The sequence below is a fragment of the Lasiosphaeria miniovina genome (assembly GCF_030549165.1).
Source record: "Lasiosphaeria miniovina strain SMH2392-1A chromosome Unknown B0T26scaffold_4, whole genome shotgun sequence".
NCBI classification, from domain to species: Eukaryota; Fungi; Ascomycota; class Sordariomycetes; order Sordariales; family Lasiosphaeriaceae; genus Lasiosphaeria; species Lasiosphaeria miniovina.
The window spans coordinates 5,976,337-5,989,049 of record NW_026848223.1 but is presented as its reverse complement, the minus strand read 5'-3'; the positions used below and the strand labels follow the sequence as shown (position 1 = coordinate 5,989,049).

At 54.9% G+C, this 12,713-nt stretch overlaps 4 protein-coding genes across 4 annotated transcripts; 2 read left to right on the top strand and 2 right to left on the bottom strand.

Annotated features, from left to right (window-relative positions):
* Positions 1–310: 310 nt before the first annotated feature.
* On the bottom strand, positions 311–2,393 carry B0T26DRAFT_872731 (uncharacterized protein; the record flags this gene model as incomplete). The annotated part of the gene is made up of 2 exons (XM_060447972.1): positions 311–1,264; positions 2,328–2,393. 2 exons carry the CDS (start codon positions 2,391–2,393, stop codon positions 443–445), a joined length of 888 nt encoding a protein of 295 aa, XP_060297362.1. The 3' UTR covers positions 311–442.
* An 855-nt stretch (positions 2,394–3,248) lies between these two features.
* On the top strand, positions 3,249–4,066 carry B0T26DRAFT_741478 (pectin lyase fold/virulence factor; the record flags this gene model as incomplete). Its single annotated transcript, XM_060443970.1, has 3 exons — positions 3,249–3,532; positions 3,572–3,888; positions 4,020–4,066. The coding sequence occupies 3 exons, from the start codon at positions 3,249–3,251 to the stop codon at positions 4,064–4,066; spliced, it is 648 nt and encodes a 215-aa protein (XP_060297361.1).
* A 1,921-nt stretch (positions 4,067–5,987) lies between these two features.
* B0T26DRAFT_803382 (uncharacterized protein) lies at positions 5,988–7,201 on the bottom strand (the record flags this gene model as incomplete). Its single annotated transcript, XM_060447081.1, has 2 exons — positions 6,578–7,201; positions 5,988–6,502 (listed from the first exon to the last, which is right to left on the bottom strand). Exons 1-2 carry the CDS (start codon positions 7,023–7,025, stop codon positions 5,988–5,990), a joined length of 963 nt encoding a protein of 320 aa, XP_060297360.1. The 5' UTR covers positions 7,026–7,201.
* A 689-nt stretch (positions 7,202–7,890) lies between these two features.
* Positions 7,891–9,674, top strand: B0T26DRAFT_752477 (uncharacterized protein; the record flags this gene model as incomplete). The annotated part of the gene is made up of 4 exons (XM_060445530.1): positions 7,891–8,522; positions 8,615–8,828; positions 9,122–9,488; positions 9,646–9,674. 4 exons carry the CDS (start codon positions 7,891–7,893, stop codon positions 9,672–9,674), a joined length of 1,242 nt encoding a protein of 413 aa, XP_060297359.1.
* Between the last annotated feature and the right edge of the window lie 3,039 nt (positions 9,675–12,713).

Below are 12,713 nucleotides of genomic sequence, written 5' to 3'. Positions count from 1 at the left end.
GTCTGAAAGGCCGACTACCCGCTGCTCATCTACGGCGCCAACCCCACCACGGGCACCCTCGCCGTGCAATACATTCTGTAACGGGACTTGGGCCATTCTTAACGAGACGTTCGATATCACACTTGATGCTATAATTAGGTGGCAGAATGCCAGTTATCGCCTGGAGATATAGTAATACGGCCAGAGGCGTACATTATGTCACTGAAGACGTCTCCTAAGTTCGTTCTGCAACACCTATAAATACCTCGACGAGCCTTTAAATCTTAATGTCCATGAGCACTGTGAAGCGGCGTTGCTAGAAACGGTTAGACCGTTCCATACCCTTATGAAATGAGGGTACACTGTCACTTTGGTTGGCTCGACAGTCGAGTTTATGTAGTTTTGGAAGTCTGATTATTCTCTCAACACTACCTTGGTGTATTGCCCACTTCATGCATCAAGTTCACCCCTCCATCTCTACCGCAAATTCCTTTTTCACTTCCTCAGCGGGCTGGTCTTGCCGCTTTCTGCGGTCCTCGGCGTCACCAGCAACAACATCACCCTCGCCCCGATTCTCATCAACCGCAACACCCTCCTGATCGCCCTTACTCACCTCCTCAGCCGTCGAACCTGCCCCCAGCGTCGCCAGCGCCTCCTGAATCCTCTTCTCATGCTCCGCATTCCCATAATCCACTACAAAATCCACAGCATCGCGACAGTCATGCAGCGTGCAGTCGCGATACGCGCCTGGATCCACCATGAACCCCGTCGGTCTGGTCATGGCAAGCACCAGCACGGGTCCCGACCAGGGGTAAAACGGTCCTGCCTCTCCTGAGGCCATATTCTTCGCCAGCGATATGATGCACCCGTTCAGAACACCACCACCGCCGCCGCCGCCGCCGCCGCCGCCCGCGCCGCTCTCGCCGTCGCCCGTCGCAGCTGGAACATGCCACACCTCGAGCATGCTGCGCGTGTCGCGGTTGCGCACGCGGTTGCGGTCCGTCGTCAGCGCCTCAGGCGATCTTTTTGTTGCTAGCGACTCGAAAAACGGGTGCACCTCGGCCTCGGGAAACGCGATGCCCGACTCTGGGTCGCGGAACCCGGCGATGCGCACGCCCACCAGCGATGGAGGCGCAGCGTCCGCGTCCGCTGGGAAGAGGATTGCACGGACGTTGTGGGACTGCTGGCTGCCCCCAGAGCCGGGGGCGACGCTGGCGGAGAAGGCGTCGCACAACAGCTTGTGCACGGGCGCGTCGCTGGTCTGGCAGGCGCTGGAGCAGTACAGCTGTTCGTGGCAGTCGGGGCAGGACAAGGAGGATGGGTTATTGCACAGTGCGCAGACTGCACGGCGGGAATAACGAGCAGAATAGGTGCCTAGCCTATGGTGGTGGGGACAAAATATGGGTTTGTGGCCGAGAACCAGGTCTCATATTCTGCTAGCAGAAACAAAGTTGTAGACTACGGAGGAATGAGAATTAGTTCCTGGAGAATTTTCTGCCGGTAGAAAAGGTACGTATTGCACGGCAATAGAACCTAAATTTGGGCTTAGGCAGAAAAAGTGCGCAACCCTAGGGAACCTCTAAGTGTAATTTTTCTGCCGGCAGAATAAATACGTAGCTAGCTGGCATAAAGGGTATGCTGTTTATTACGTTAAAGCGATTAAACAGTAATATAGCTAAAATAAGTAAGATGTCACGGCAAGTGCAGACAACTCTGGAATAGTGGGCCCGACCCGGACCCCACTAGACTAGGTGGCCCGTGCACCCCACGTCCTATTTCCCTGCGCCCTGCCCGAGCTTCAGAAACTTCCTTTCTTCTTTCTTTCCTTAGCTTTAGATTCTACGAATACAGCGACCATAGTGCAGCTTTGTCTCATGCAGTTGACTGTGCGGTGATAATCACCACCCGACCGTACGGCCTAAATCATAGTAGCCCATTCCCGATTACTAGGTTGGATCTTCTTCACCTTCGTACGGCCGTCGGACGAGGTAATAATAAGTATTGACGAGATCTAGCCTATCGTAAACCCAGTCTCGTCAAAGTTCTAGATATCCGACTCGAGAATCCCATATTTCGCAATTGTATGACGAATACGGTCAAACCACGCGCCAATTATCTTTGGATCTTCGTATTTAGCTCTTTGGTAGTCGTACGGGCGTGTCACGGCACGGCGGTAGGCGCTGAGGCCCTACGGATGCGTGACCATACTATAACCCACTATAGAATTGCAGCCTGACGGCTTGTAATTCTGGCATCCTTTTGGAAGGTGTGGTGCAGCGGTAGTGGGTGTTGCTAAACGCCGTCACAGGGCGCGTCCAACGTATCTTAAGCTTTGGTTATCGTCGTACGAAATTTGCAGCCCAGCGTGGTCCGACGCGTGACGCGTTGCGCGTCGCGCGTAGTAAATTGGCCATATCTTCTATTATACCGTAACCTGGCGAAAACCCTTGCTCGTATAGGTCGAGAGCCCTTCGTATAATAACCTGCTCTTCAAGGGGGTCAAGATTCCGCGAATTGGCAATAATTTCTGCTCGAGGGAGGATTCCGTTCGAACGCCGCTCAAGTGTTCTTCGGGGTACGGAATATCGGGCTGCAGCAGTTGCAAGGCGAAGATTCTTGTCGCGTTGCATAGCTTGAAGGGCAAGCTGTATTTGTGTTTTATTTCGTACGGCGGGCATGTTTTATCGTGGAGAAATTTACGATGTTTTGCGATAGTTCAATTGGGGTGGGAAAGGTGCGCGCTCGCTATGCAATCACGTTAGCTATGCAATCACGTTAGCTATTAGACTATTGTAATTAGGTTTCTAACGTTATTATTACTTAATATAATAAATCCAGATGCTATATTAATTTGTATAAGGAGGTAAGTAATATAGAGATCTTCTCTTGATATTAGTATAGCTACTAATTGATTCGTTTAGTGACGCGCATGTAAAGCCACGAGTGCCTAGATGAATCATCCGAAAACGAGGGCTTGGGCTTTAAAGCCTGACCGCATCTAGTAAGATGCCGTTCTCCCCAGTGACCAAGCAAATGATGAATAATACGAAGTAGGCTACATGAGTATTCACTCCATAGTAAAAGGCCAGAAAGAACTCCAAGAATCGTCTACATTCAGGGCGCGTCGAGCGGCAATACGGGCGGCGACACGGTCTGGAGTGAGGGTGCCGTGATGCCTGACAAGAACCGCCTGGCTGCGCTGGTCAACGTCGGGCAGCACGTGGAGCGGGAGGCGGTACAGGGCGGGGAGGAAGCCGCAGTACGAGGACATGGACGTCAACTCGTTTATCAACGTCAAAGACTACGGTGTCAAGGGTGATGACGTGACGGACGACACGCAGGGGTTCAAGACCGTGTTCGACTTTGTATTTCGCAGGGGCGGCGTCATCTTCATCCCGCACGGCGTGTACCCGATCTCGGAGACGCTCGAGGTCGCGGTCGGCGTGCGGGTCGTGGGCGAGTGCTGGAGCCAGCTCATGGCCAAAGGGTCGACCTTTTCGAACCAGAAGCAGGGCAAGCCGCTGCTGAGCGTGGGCGTGCCGGGCACGGGGCCGTAGGGCTTGGTCGAGCCGCCGGACCTGCTGATCACCAGCAAGGGCAAGTCGACGCACTTTGTCGGCGTCGAATGGAACATGCGCGGCGTCGCCGAGACGCAGCCCGGCATGTACGACGTGCACTTCCGCGTCGGCGGCGCCGTCGGCACGGACCTCCAGCTCGCCGACTGTCCCCAGGGGGTGGGGACCGAGTGCCAGGCGGGCTTGCTCTTGATGCACATCACGCCCAGGGGGTCCGGGTTCTTTGTCAACGTCTGGGTCTGGGTGGCCGACCACGACATTGACGACCAGGACTTCACCGAGCGCATCAACATCCACTTTTCGCGCGGCTGGCTGATCGAGTCGACCGAGCCCCGTGTGCATGTACGGCACGGCCTCGGAGCACTCGGTGCTGTACCAGTACTCGTTCAACAACGCGCGCAACGTGCAGGCGGGCATGATCCAGACCGAGAGGGCCTACTTCTAGGGCAAGGACGGCATGCGCAGCCCTAGCCCTTACCGGGGTGCCCTCGGCTAGTATCCGGGCGATCTAATCTATCCGCCGGACGGCTGCGCCAGGGGCACTATTGGGTGCAACGCGAGCTGGGCAGCGGGTCATGCTCAACTCGTCGAGCATAGTCATTAACGGTGCCGGGCTTTATTCGTGGTTCAACGCCTACGCGCAGGAATGTGTGGGTCAGCATCGTCAACCCACCAGATCCCAGCAAGACCAGCCAGGTCCAGCAGATGAAGGACTTTGGCGACTTCAGGGGGTTTGGTTTCTCGACGCTCTCGATTGGCGGCAACAACGTGGGCTTCAGCCGCATCGTCAAGAACTGCATCCTCTGGGCGACCAAGGACTGCGACAGCGAGCTCAAGAGCACCCAGGACCGCATCTCATCGGACGACCTCGTGGCCAACCTGACCAAGGCGTATATGCAAATCATGGACACGGCGACGGTGGAGAACTTCCAGCTCTTCGTCACGGGCTACGGGCGCTTCTTCAACGACAGCACCGACTGGAGAAACGACCAGAGCATCCTCCCCTACCGGATAATCGGCTGGTAAGGGCCGACCTAACGCGCGAGCTGCGGCGCAAGGCAAACGACATGACGCAAAACCTTAACACGGTCATCGCCAAGGTGGTCGGCTAGGTCAACATGCGATACGCGATACGTGCGCGAGGGGTCGCAGAAGCGGATCCACTACATCGACATGGACCGGACGTACCAGCACAACCGGTGGTGCGACGGCATCAAGCGCGACAAGTGGCGCGACGACACCTCCTTCTTCAGCATCAACTCGCCCGACTACAAGCCCGACGGCACCGTCGTGCAGACGGCTGACGCCATCGATATTGGCGGCATCGACCCGGCCACGTGCAACGACGAAGCCGACAAGGCCGAGGACGAGGCGCTCATGATCCGGTGCACCATGGCCAAGCTGTGTGTGGCACGCCAACAGCGACAACGCCGTCAACCTGCTCAACGTCGTGCATCCTGTTGGATTGGCTACATCGTACCAGCTGAATGGAGCCTAAAAGGATGTGTAGGCATCAAGGCCTACATACGGGCCGATCATCGTTGGTGGCCTAATGAGTGGCAAGTTTGATCGAAAAGGGCATTATTATTTGCCACCTACTTCGCCACTATGTCCATCTATAATAATGGCTCTCTGGCGAAGCCAGAGAGCAGGGGGACAATCAATTCAATCAATTCTCATCAATATAATCCATCTGTGTGTCAAATCCAACACATCCCGCCGAGGACGGGGCGGGCAGCATTACCATCGTCAACAGCGACCGGCTCACGGCCTCGGGCGCCATCACGGACAAGTGGGCCAAGGCCTTCCACCCAAAGACGTATGCCCTGGCCAACATCGCCGGGCACGTCTACCAGAACTGGATGGCCATCAACCAGCCGGGCTTGATTCACCAGCCGGGTGGGTCTGGGTGAACGTTCTGATTTATCTGTGCCGGGGTTTAAGGGCGGTTGAGAGTGTTGGGTGTTTGTGAGGACGGCAATCTTTTGGGGGTTTTCGTCCGTCGTCTCTTAGGGGAGGGCGGTAGTGAGAGAGGAAAGGAGAAGGAGGAGGAGGAGGAGGAGGAGGAGGAGAAGGCTAGTGGGATTTTGGCAATGATGGTACTAGGGTGGGACGAGGGGGAGAGGGCGACGAGGGGGAGAGGGCGACGGGAGAGGTGGTCAAGTGTCGGGTGGAGATGGTGCAGCTTTACGAAATCGTCGAGGTCGGGTGCAAAAGATATAGGGGGAGTGTGGAGAAGCAGAGCAAGATCACGCGTTTTACGGTGGACTCGAGGTCGACGGTATTGAGGATAGTGCAGGCACAGAGTTTTGGAGGACGGAAAAGGAGACGGGGGATCTGATTAGGTAGGTAGGTACCTTAGCCAAACCACATACAGGTAGACAGCCACCTTCTGCCGCTTCAAACTTGCAAACTAATTAGATACCTTAAACACTACTTGGCCGTGATCTCCACTGTCACCTCGGCCGCTCCCACTGCCAGGTTGTCGGCCCTGGCCACAATCAACTGCACCTTGCCCTTGCCAATGCGTTGGCCCAGGAAGCGGTACTCGCCCGTGGCTGAGCCGTTGCGGGTGGGCGACACAATCCGGCCGGCAGCGGCATCCCCGGCCGCGGGCTGTGCCGGCTTGATGGCGTGTGTGCCCGTCGCTTCCGCCAGCTGGAAGCTGAACTCGGTGCCGCGCGGACCCTTGTACGACGACGTCTTGACGGCTGTGTTGGGCTTGAACTGCTGGTTGGGCGGCACGGCGAACTTGAGCAGATGTGCGTCGAGAGACTCGGCAAAGGGGAGGAGTATGGCAGCCAGAACGGGGTTGGCGGTGGACGCTGCGGGACCGGTAGAGGAAGGAGCCGCCGCTGCTGGGGCAGACGTGGTAGGGCCACCCCTAGCCGCCGGCAAGGTGCCAGCCGTCTGGGGGGAGAGCTTCATGCTGGGGGGAGTCGGAGAGGCTGCGTTGCAAAGAAGAGAGATACCAAAGTCAAACACAAAAGACTCGAACATGTTGAGGACGGTGTAGAACTTACCCTTGGGGACCTCGGACGACAGGCTTTGGACTCGAACCCAGATGGCATCCCGGACCCAAAAGACACTGGTTCCAGTCTGCAGAGAGACTTGGCCGAGGGGTTTGGTTGTCTTCTGAGTGACAGCGCTCACATCGCCGTCAAAGGTGCCAAGGTATTGCTTCAAGAGGTCCTGGGCTGCTGCTGCCTCGGTGCAATGGACAAAATCGAGGAGAACCGGGCCTGACGAGGCACCCTCAATCGAGTACAGAACACGAAAGTCAATCGCCCGAGCCGAGGCGCTCAGAGTCTTGACCGTAGGGCTAGGGCCAATGATGCCCGTGGCCAGCCTGGCCATGGTTGGGGGGTCGAGCGGAGCATTGCTCTTGGTCGAGCTCGCGAGGTTGCCAGTCACGGCACTGGCAAACACATCGCTGGGTGATTTGCGGTTCACGAGAGACGCCGATGCCATGTTGCTCAAACACGGTTGGATGAAATTGGAAGCAGAAAGACAAGTTCGACAGAGGGGGGTAAAAGACAAAGGCAATTGTTTTTCAGCTGTGCAAATTGGGTTGGGGATTGAAGGGTTTGGCTTGGCTGTCGCTTTGCTGTCGATGGTGAAGCCGAGGGCCGGACGATATTATACCTATGATCAAATGGTGTGGTACGGCGAGAGTTGGCTGCCCAACATGGTATTACGTAGCCGATAATGAATACGGGCGCGGAGGTGCCGTGCAGCAAAGGGGGCAGCAGCTCAAACACGAAGCGCCGTTGCAGCTGACCGCATGCATGCAGCAGAAGCACCAACAGCAGAAGCTTACCATAAACGGAGAGTTTCCGGCTACGGCTGACAACTGCTCATGCCATTTTCTCTTGAGCCAGCCAGCCACAATGACCTTCATCGCTGGATGCGTGCCCATCTCCGCCAGTTACTGTATTGATTGTCAAGACGAAGCCAGCTGTGGTCTATTCTCAATACACAATGGAGTCGCCGAACTTGGTTTGTGGCTTTTTGAGACGGTCACCGTCAGCAGCTGAGTTGCCACAATCGGGCCATCCGTCAAGTTCGAACATTTCATTACCCCCACCGAGTGAACAACCTTCTATTGATTGACAAGTTAGGACGGCCTTCAACTGGGTATATGTAAGTAGGTATGGCATCCAACTAGTCGTCATGGAATTGTCTTGCTCCAACCCTCCTCGTGACATCCATCGACTTGGACAGCTGCCTAAAGCCCTCCCCCCCCCCAAAACAAAGAAAATCAATCCTCTTTCTCCTAGTCCAACGATTAATATTCATTCCACTGTGCTCCCCCTTCTCTCCTCGCCTCAAAGTCATGGCGGCAGTCCAAATCACCGGAATAACCCGGGTCAACGGTGACGCCAACAATTATGACATTCGGCAAGGATTCGGAGCGGCAGAGACTTTCACAGTCCGCAATGATGATGCCATCTTCAACACCGCTGACGCGGTCCCTGCTCCTCCAACCGAGGCAGCGCGTCCAGCAGCCTTTCTGTTTGCCGCCGCCAACATCCCCCTCACCGTCAACGGCACGTACGGCTTCCCCGTGGGCCTGGCCGCGTACCGTCTGAGGGGTGACGGGCCGGGCGGCTTCCAGATCACGTCGCAAAACTTCAACGCCACCGGTGTTGCCGGCGGTGCTGCTGTTCCCTTCACTGCTACCGTCTTCTCTCATGCCGGTCCTCAGCCTGCGTCTCCGTTCAAGGTCGCCGGCGATTGGACCTGGACGATCCTGCCTGCAGCTGGCGGCGGCGGCATTGCCACCAGCGCCGGCACTCGGCTCGAGGTCTACTTCATGCTGGGCGACCACGATGTGCCTTTTCCGTTTGCCGCCACGCAGATTCTCGAGCTCATACGGCTCTCGTTTCCCACCTACGGCACCATTGCTGGCCAGCCGTGGGCCAATATTGAGGGCCCGCTGATCTGGGAAATCACCCAACGGCTCTGGTAACTACGAATCTTTCTTCTACTTCTCACCTTCCCTTCCGTTTCTTTTACCCTCTGGGATAAGAACATGTTCCAACCGACACAACCCACAGGCTTCTTGGGAGACCCGGGCTTTTCTATGACTCGACATTCGCAACGGGCGGGGCGGCGCAGCACCTACTCGGCACAAACTTCAACCTCGAAACCATGGTATCGACAGTCGGGGTGCGTACGTGCAACTGCTACGACCTGGCCAGCCTCGTCAAGCTAGCTCTCGGCTCGCTTGGCAAGAAACCGGACCCCGCGAACAATGGTGCCGAGATTCCGGTATGTCTCTCTCCTCTTCGCGCCCCTCCTCTCCTCTCCTCTTCGCGCCTCTCCTCTCCTCTCCTCTTCGCGCCTCTCCTCTCCTCTCCTCTTCGCGCCTCTCCTCTCCTCTCCTCTCCTCTCCTCTCCTCTCCTCTCCTCTCCTCTCCTCTCCTCTCCTCTCCTCTCCTCTTCTCTGCCCTTCTCTCCCCTTCTCTTCTATCCTCTTTTCTCTTCTCTTCTTATCTTTCTCTGCCTCTATCCCTCCACCGTGGTATTTGGTGTTAACTTTGTTGACTTTTAAAAATCAACAGGTCATCTCCAACGTGCGCATCGTAGCCGACGAGCCATGGGGCTACATCCCCTCGGGCCCGCTCTTTGGGTGGTCCGGCTCGCTGGCGCACCAGTGCAACAACCCCTTTTGGATCAACCGGGGCGGTCCCGGCGTCCACGCGGCACCCCAGGTCCCGCAAATGGATCCGCAGCGCACGGCGTTTCGCGCCCACTGCTACACGACGTTTACCGACCACGCCGGTGTCGTGAGGCCCATTGATGTCTGCCATGCCGTGATCAATCCGGCGGGCGGGCTCAATCTCACGGGCGGAGCTGTTGACGTGCCGACCTACCAGGGCGGCTCGATCCAGGCGGGACCTGTCGCGTATGGGCCGCCAGTGCCGCAGAGTACGTTCCCCTTTTCTTTTTCCTCCTCCTTCTTCTTCTCTCTCTCTCTCTCTCTCGTCTCGTTCTGCCCTTCTTCCTATTCCATATCTTGTTGGTACGGGGAGGGGGGACACGTCCCCGAGGCAATGGGTGTCACATTGCTGACCGGTCTCTACAGATGTGGTTGTAAACTGGGTCCAGCTTTGAGTTATTGTAGACCGAGCGCCAGCCGACCGTGAAGGTGTCGGCGGCGGCTCTGTGGGTGGCGGTGGCGGGGAACATAACGCGTCCTGGACCTAAAAGGCCTTTTAGGAAGGTGTAAGCGGAACGCGAATGTGCTGTGTTTTTTTTTTCTTTTTAGAACAAAGCCTTAGTTAAATTGCTTTTGACCAGTCCCCAGACGAGAGACCTTTAGGGATACTGTTATGTAGCTCATGGCTGATCACAGGATTTCCCTCCGAATTTGCCGATTCAGCTCAAGCACGAGTTCTTCTAGTGTAGACAACGCACTGCGCCAAGTCCGTCGCATTCTCGCCGTAGTAGAGGCCAATATCACGTGGACTGGAACCTTTGGAGTTCCCTCTTTGGCTGGAAGAATATTTTGCTGTCGACTCAGCAGCGCGATGAGTCACAGTTTCCTGACGATAATCGAATGCCTCCCCCCAACCTCTGCTTCTCACACCTAGTTTTCAGACTAAATGTATTATCCGCTACCACCAATCTCTAACGCCTCCCTTAGAGTGTTACTCCGTCCTTTAGCTGCCGTCGTCACTTATTCGCGCTAGTTTAGGTTGACCGCCAAGCGGTTACGAATCGCTATAGAACAGGCCCCTTCCTAGATAGGTACGTTTTTTGTTCTAACCTAAGCCAACTCCTTAAGTCAACAGATATATTCATATATCTAAATAAAACAGAGAAGGAGAAGGCTATAGGTAAAAAGTCATCTGATAAGGCAGCTCAAAAGGTAGCTAAGTTCGCTACTAAGTAAGTTATATTAAAATAGAACCCCGCTCTAAACGCGAAGTACCAGGAGCCGACTGTATGTTTACGTCGTGATGGTTGCATTGCAGCTTCAACGGCATGCAGAGATTTTCCCGGGCCAGGAAAATGCAGGGTTGGCCTTAGTCAAGGAGCGCCCGGAGCCCAGGAAAATACGAAAAATCCGCCTGTTGGAATAACATACTGGAATGACGCGCTGATCCAAGGAATGCGGCTCTGCATTCCTGGCCACAGCAACGTCTGTGGAGGAGCGGGCCTGACAGATGCATATATATTGGCCTACGCCCACCTGTTCAGATAGATAAAAAGACAGAAAGACAGACACAAACGAATCTATCACTTGAACCACCACCTTACGGCGCAGCGCGCCATGCTGTTTCCAGTACCGGTACCCTGGTGATTCCTACACCGCCCTAAAAATGGCCTGGCCAATGGGAAATAATTGACAGCCCGCCAATTATTTACACTTACGAATTGATCAAAATTGGGGCTCAAAAATTGAATATTTGGTCGGTCTAAGTGGCTATATTTGATCGATTGAATTGAGTAAAATTGAGTTGGTGCCTGCGCTGGGTCGTACGGCCGAGAAGCGGCGCCGTCAACGGATTACGCGGCTAGCATCGCCCAGTACTACACGTCGGCGACCTGGTAGAACGGCAGCGCGTTAGCGGCTACATTACCCAACCCCTCGGACTATACGTACGACAGAGCCACGTAGCGGTGGGCCGGGTCGCCGTCGAGCGGGATCGATAACAGGGCTACGCCCAGCCCGCCGTCTTCGAGCCGCCCGATACTGAAGCACAGGATATGGCCGTCCTCGTAGATACTCACGAGCGACTCCTTGGGGAAGGATATCATGCCCGGGCACGCACAGTCGGGTGCCACGTAGGGCAAGCATTTCTGATGATACCTCCTTGATCATGACACGATTATGACCTTTTTTTTTTTTTTTTTTTTGATAGGAGTGCAAGTTAGCACTTGAATGATTATAGTGACAACAAGAGATGCTAGTTTGTGATTCATGTCTAGAATCCGCCAACTGCTACCGTGACTGCGCGACTCTTGGCTTCTTCGGTAACTTGGTTGCCCTTTTTTCTTTTCCTCTTTCTTCTCTCGCTTTGAGCCATACCCGGGGCGAATTCCATTGTAGCCTAAAACTCTCATCAAATATGACGCTACTAAGATGCGCGCAATCGATGAGTACAAGTACAGCATGTCCTAACGCCAACCGATCCAGGACACGAGCGCCGTGGCTGTGATTCTTCGAAAATGGTGTGATGGGGGAAGCTCACTTGCCCTGCTTGGACGCTGCTTTGCTTTCTTAGGCTGTGTTTGTTTCTGCTGGTATCTAGGGTGATTGGGTCGCCCTTTTGCTCACCTCACGCCCTCTCGCACCCGTAGCGCGTCTGTATGGCAATACTGGCTAGAAGACTCGGGAGACCAGTCAGTTTTACACCACGAGGAGATGGTTAATCTGGCAAAGTCATGCACATACATCACGGGACACACTTCCGCTTGCCGATCTCAGGCTGATACTATATTCGACACTAACGACACTTGAAGCCTCTCGCGATTGAAGTATGGCAAGTGGATACGTCGAGCTTTAAGCCGCGCTACTGATCTCCAGAGCTGGAGAGAGAAGGATGCGGATGATGTCCAATGAAGTGATAGGCGAATCGTGGAGATCCGGGACCGAACAGCAAGACCTTTGTTTGAGCATAAAGTCAACAGTGACAAAGATTGTCAGGCCATTGCTTTTGGTTTAGCTTGGGCGGCTCGGCGTCGCTCAGTCTCATGTCAGACGACATTTGTGATGATTAAAGTCGTCAAAGACCCAAGGGCTGGCAATACGCCAAGCATTGCGTCCAAGAAGGCAGCGACTTCATGAATGGGAGGCTTTTTATTGGACAGGATGGCCTGAGGAATCACCTGCTTCGATGTGGCAACTTGTCGAGGAATGCGGAGCTGTAAATTTGACTCGGCTTGCGATAAGTGTCAGACAGGTTGGAGAGGGGAAAATTTGGTTATCTAGGGATTGATCTGAACTTCATTATGGTCAGGAGTTTGTCCTCCACAGGGTTTGCCAGTATTCTGATTTCTCCTGTCGAATATTGAAGCTCGGACTGGATCTGCCGAGTCGCTACTTGTACCTCTCGTAACTCTGCCTCAGACCACTTTGCGCCAGCTAGTCGACGTGCCTTGCCTGTCGCTATTTTGTCCAACTCATACTCATACTCCAGTTTCAAG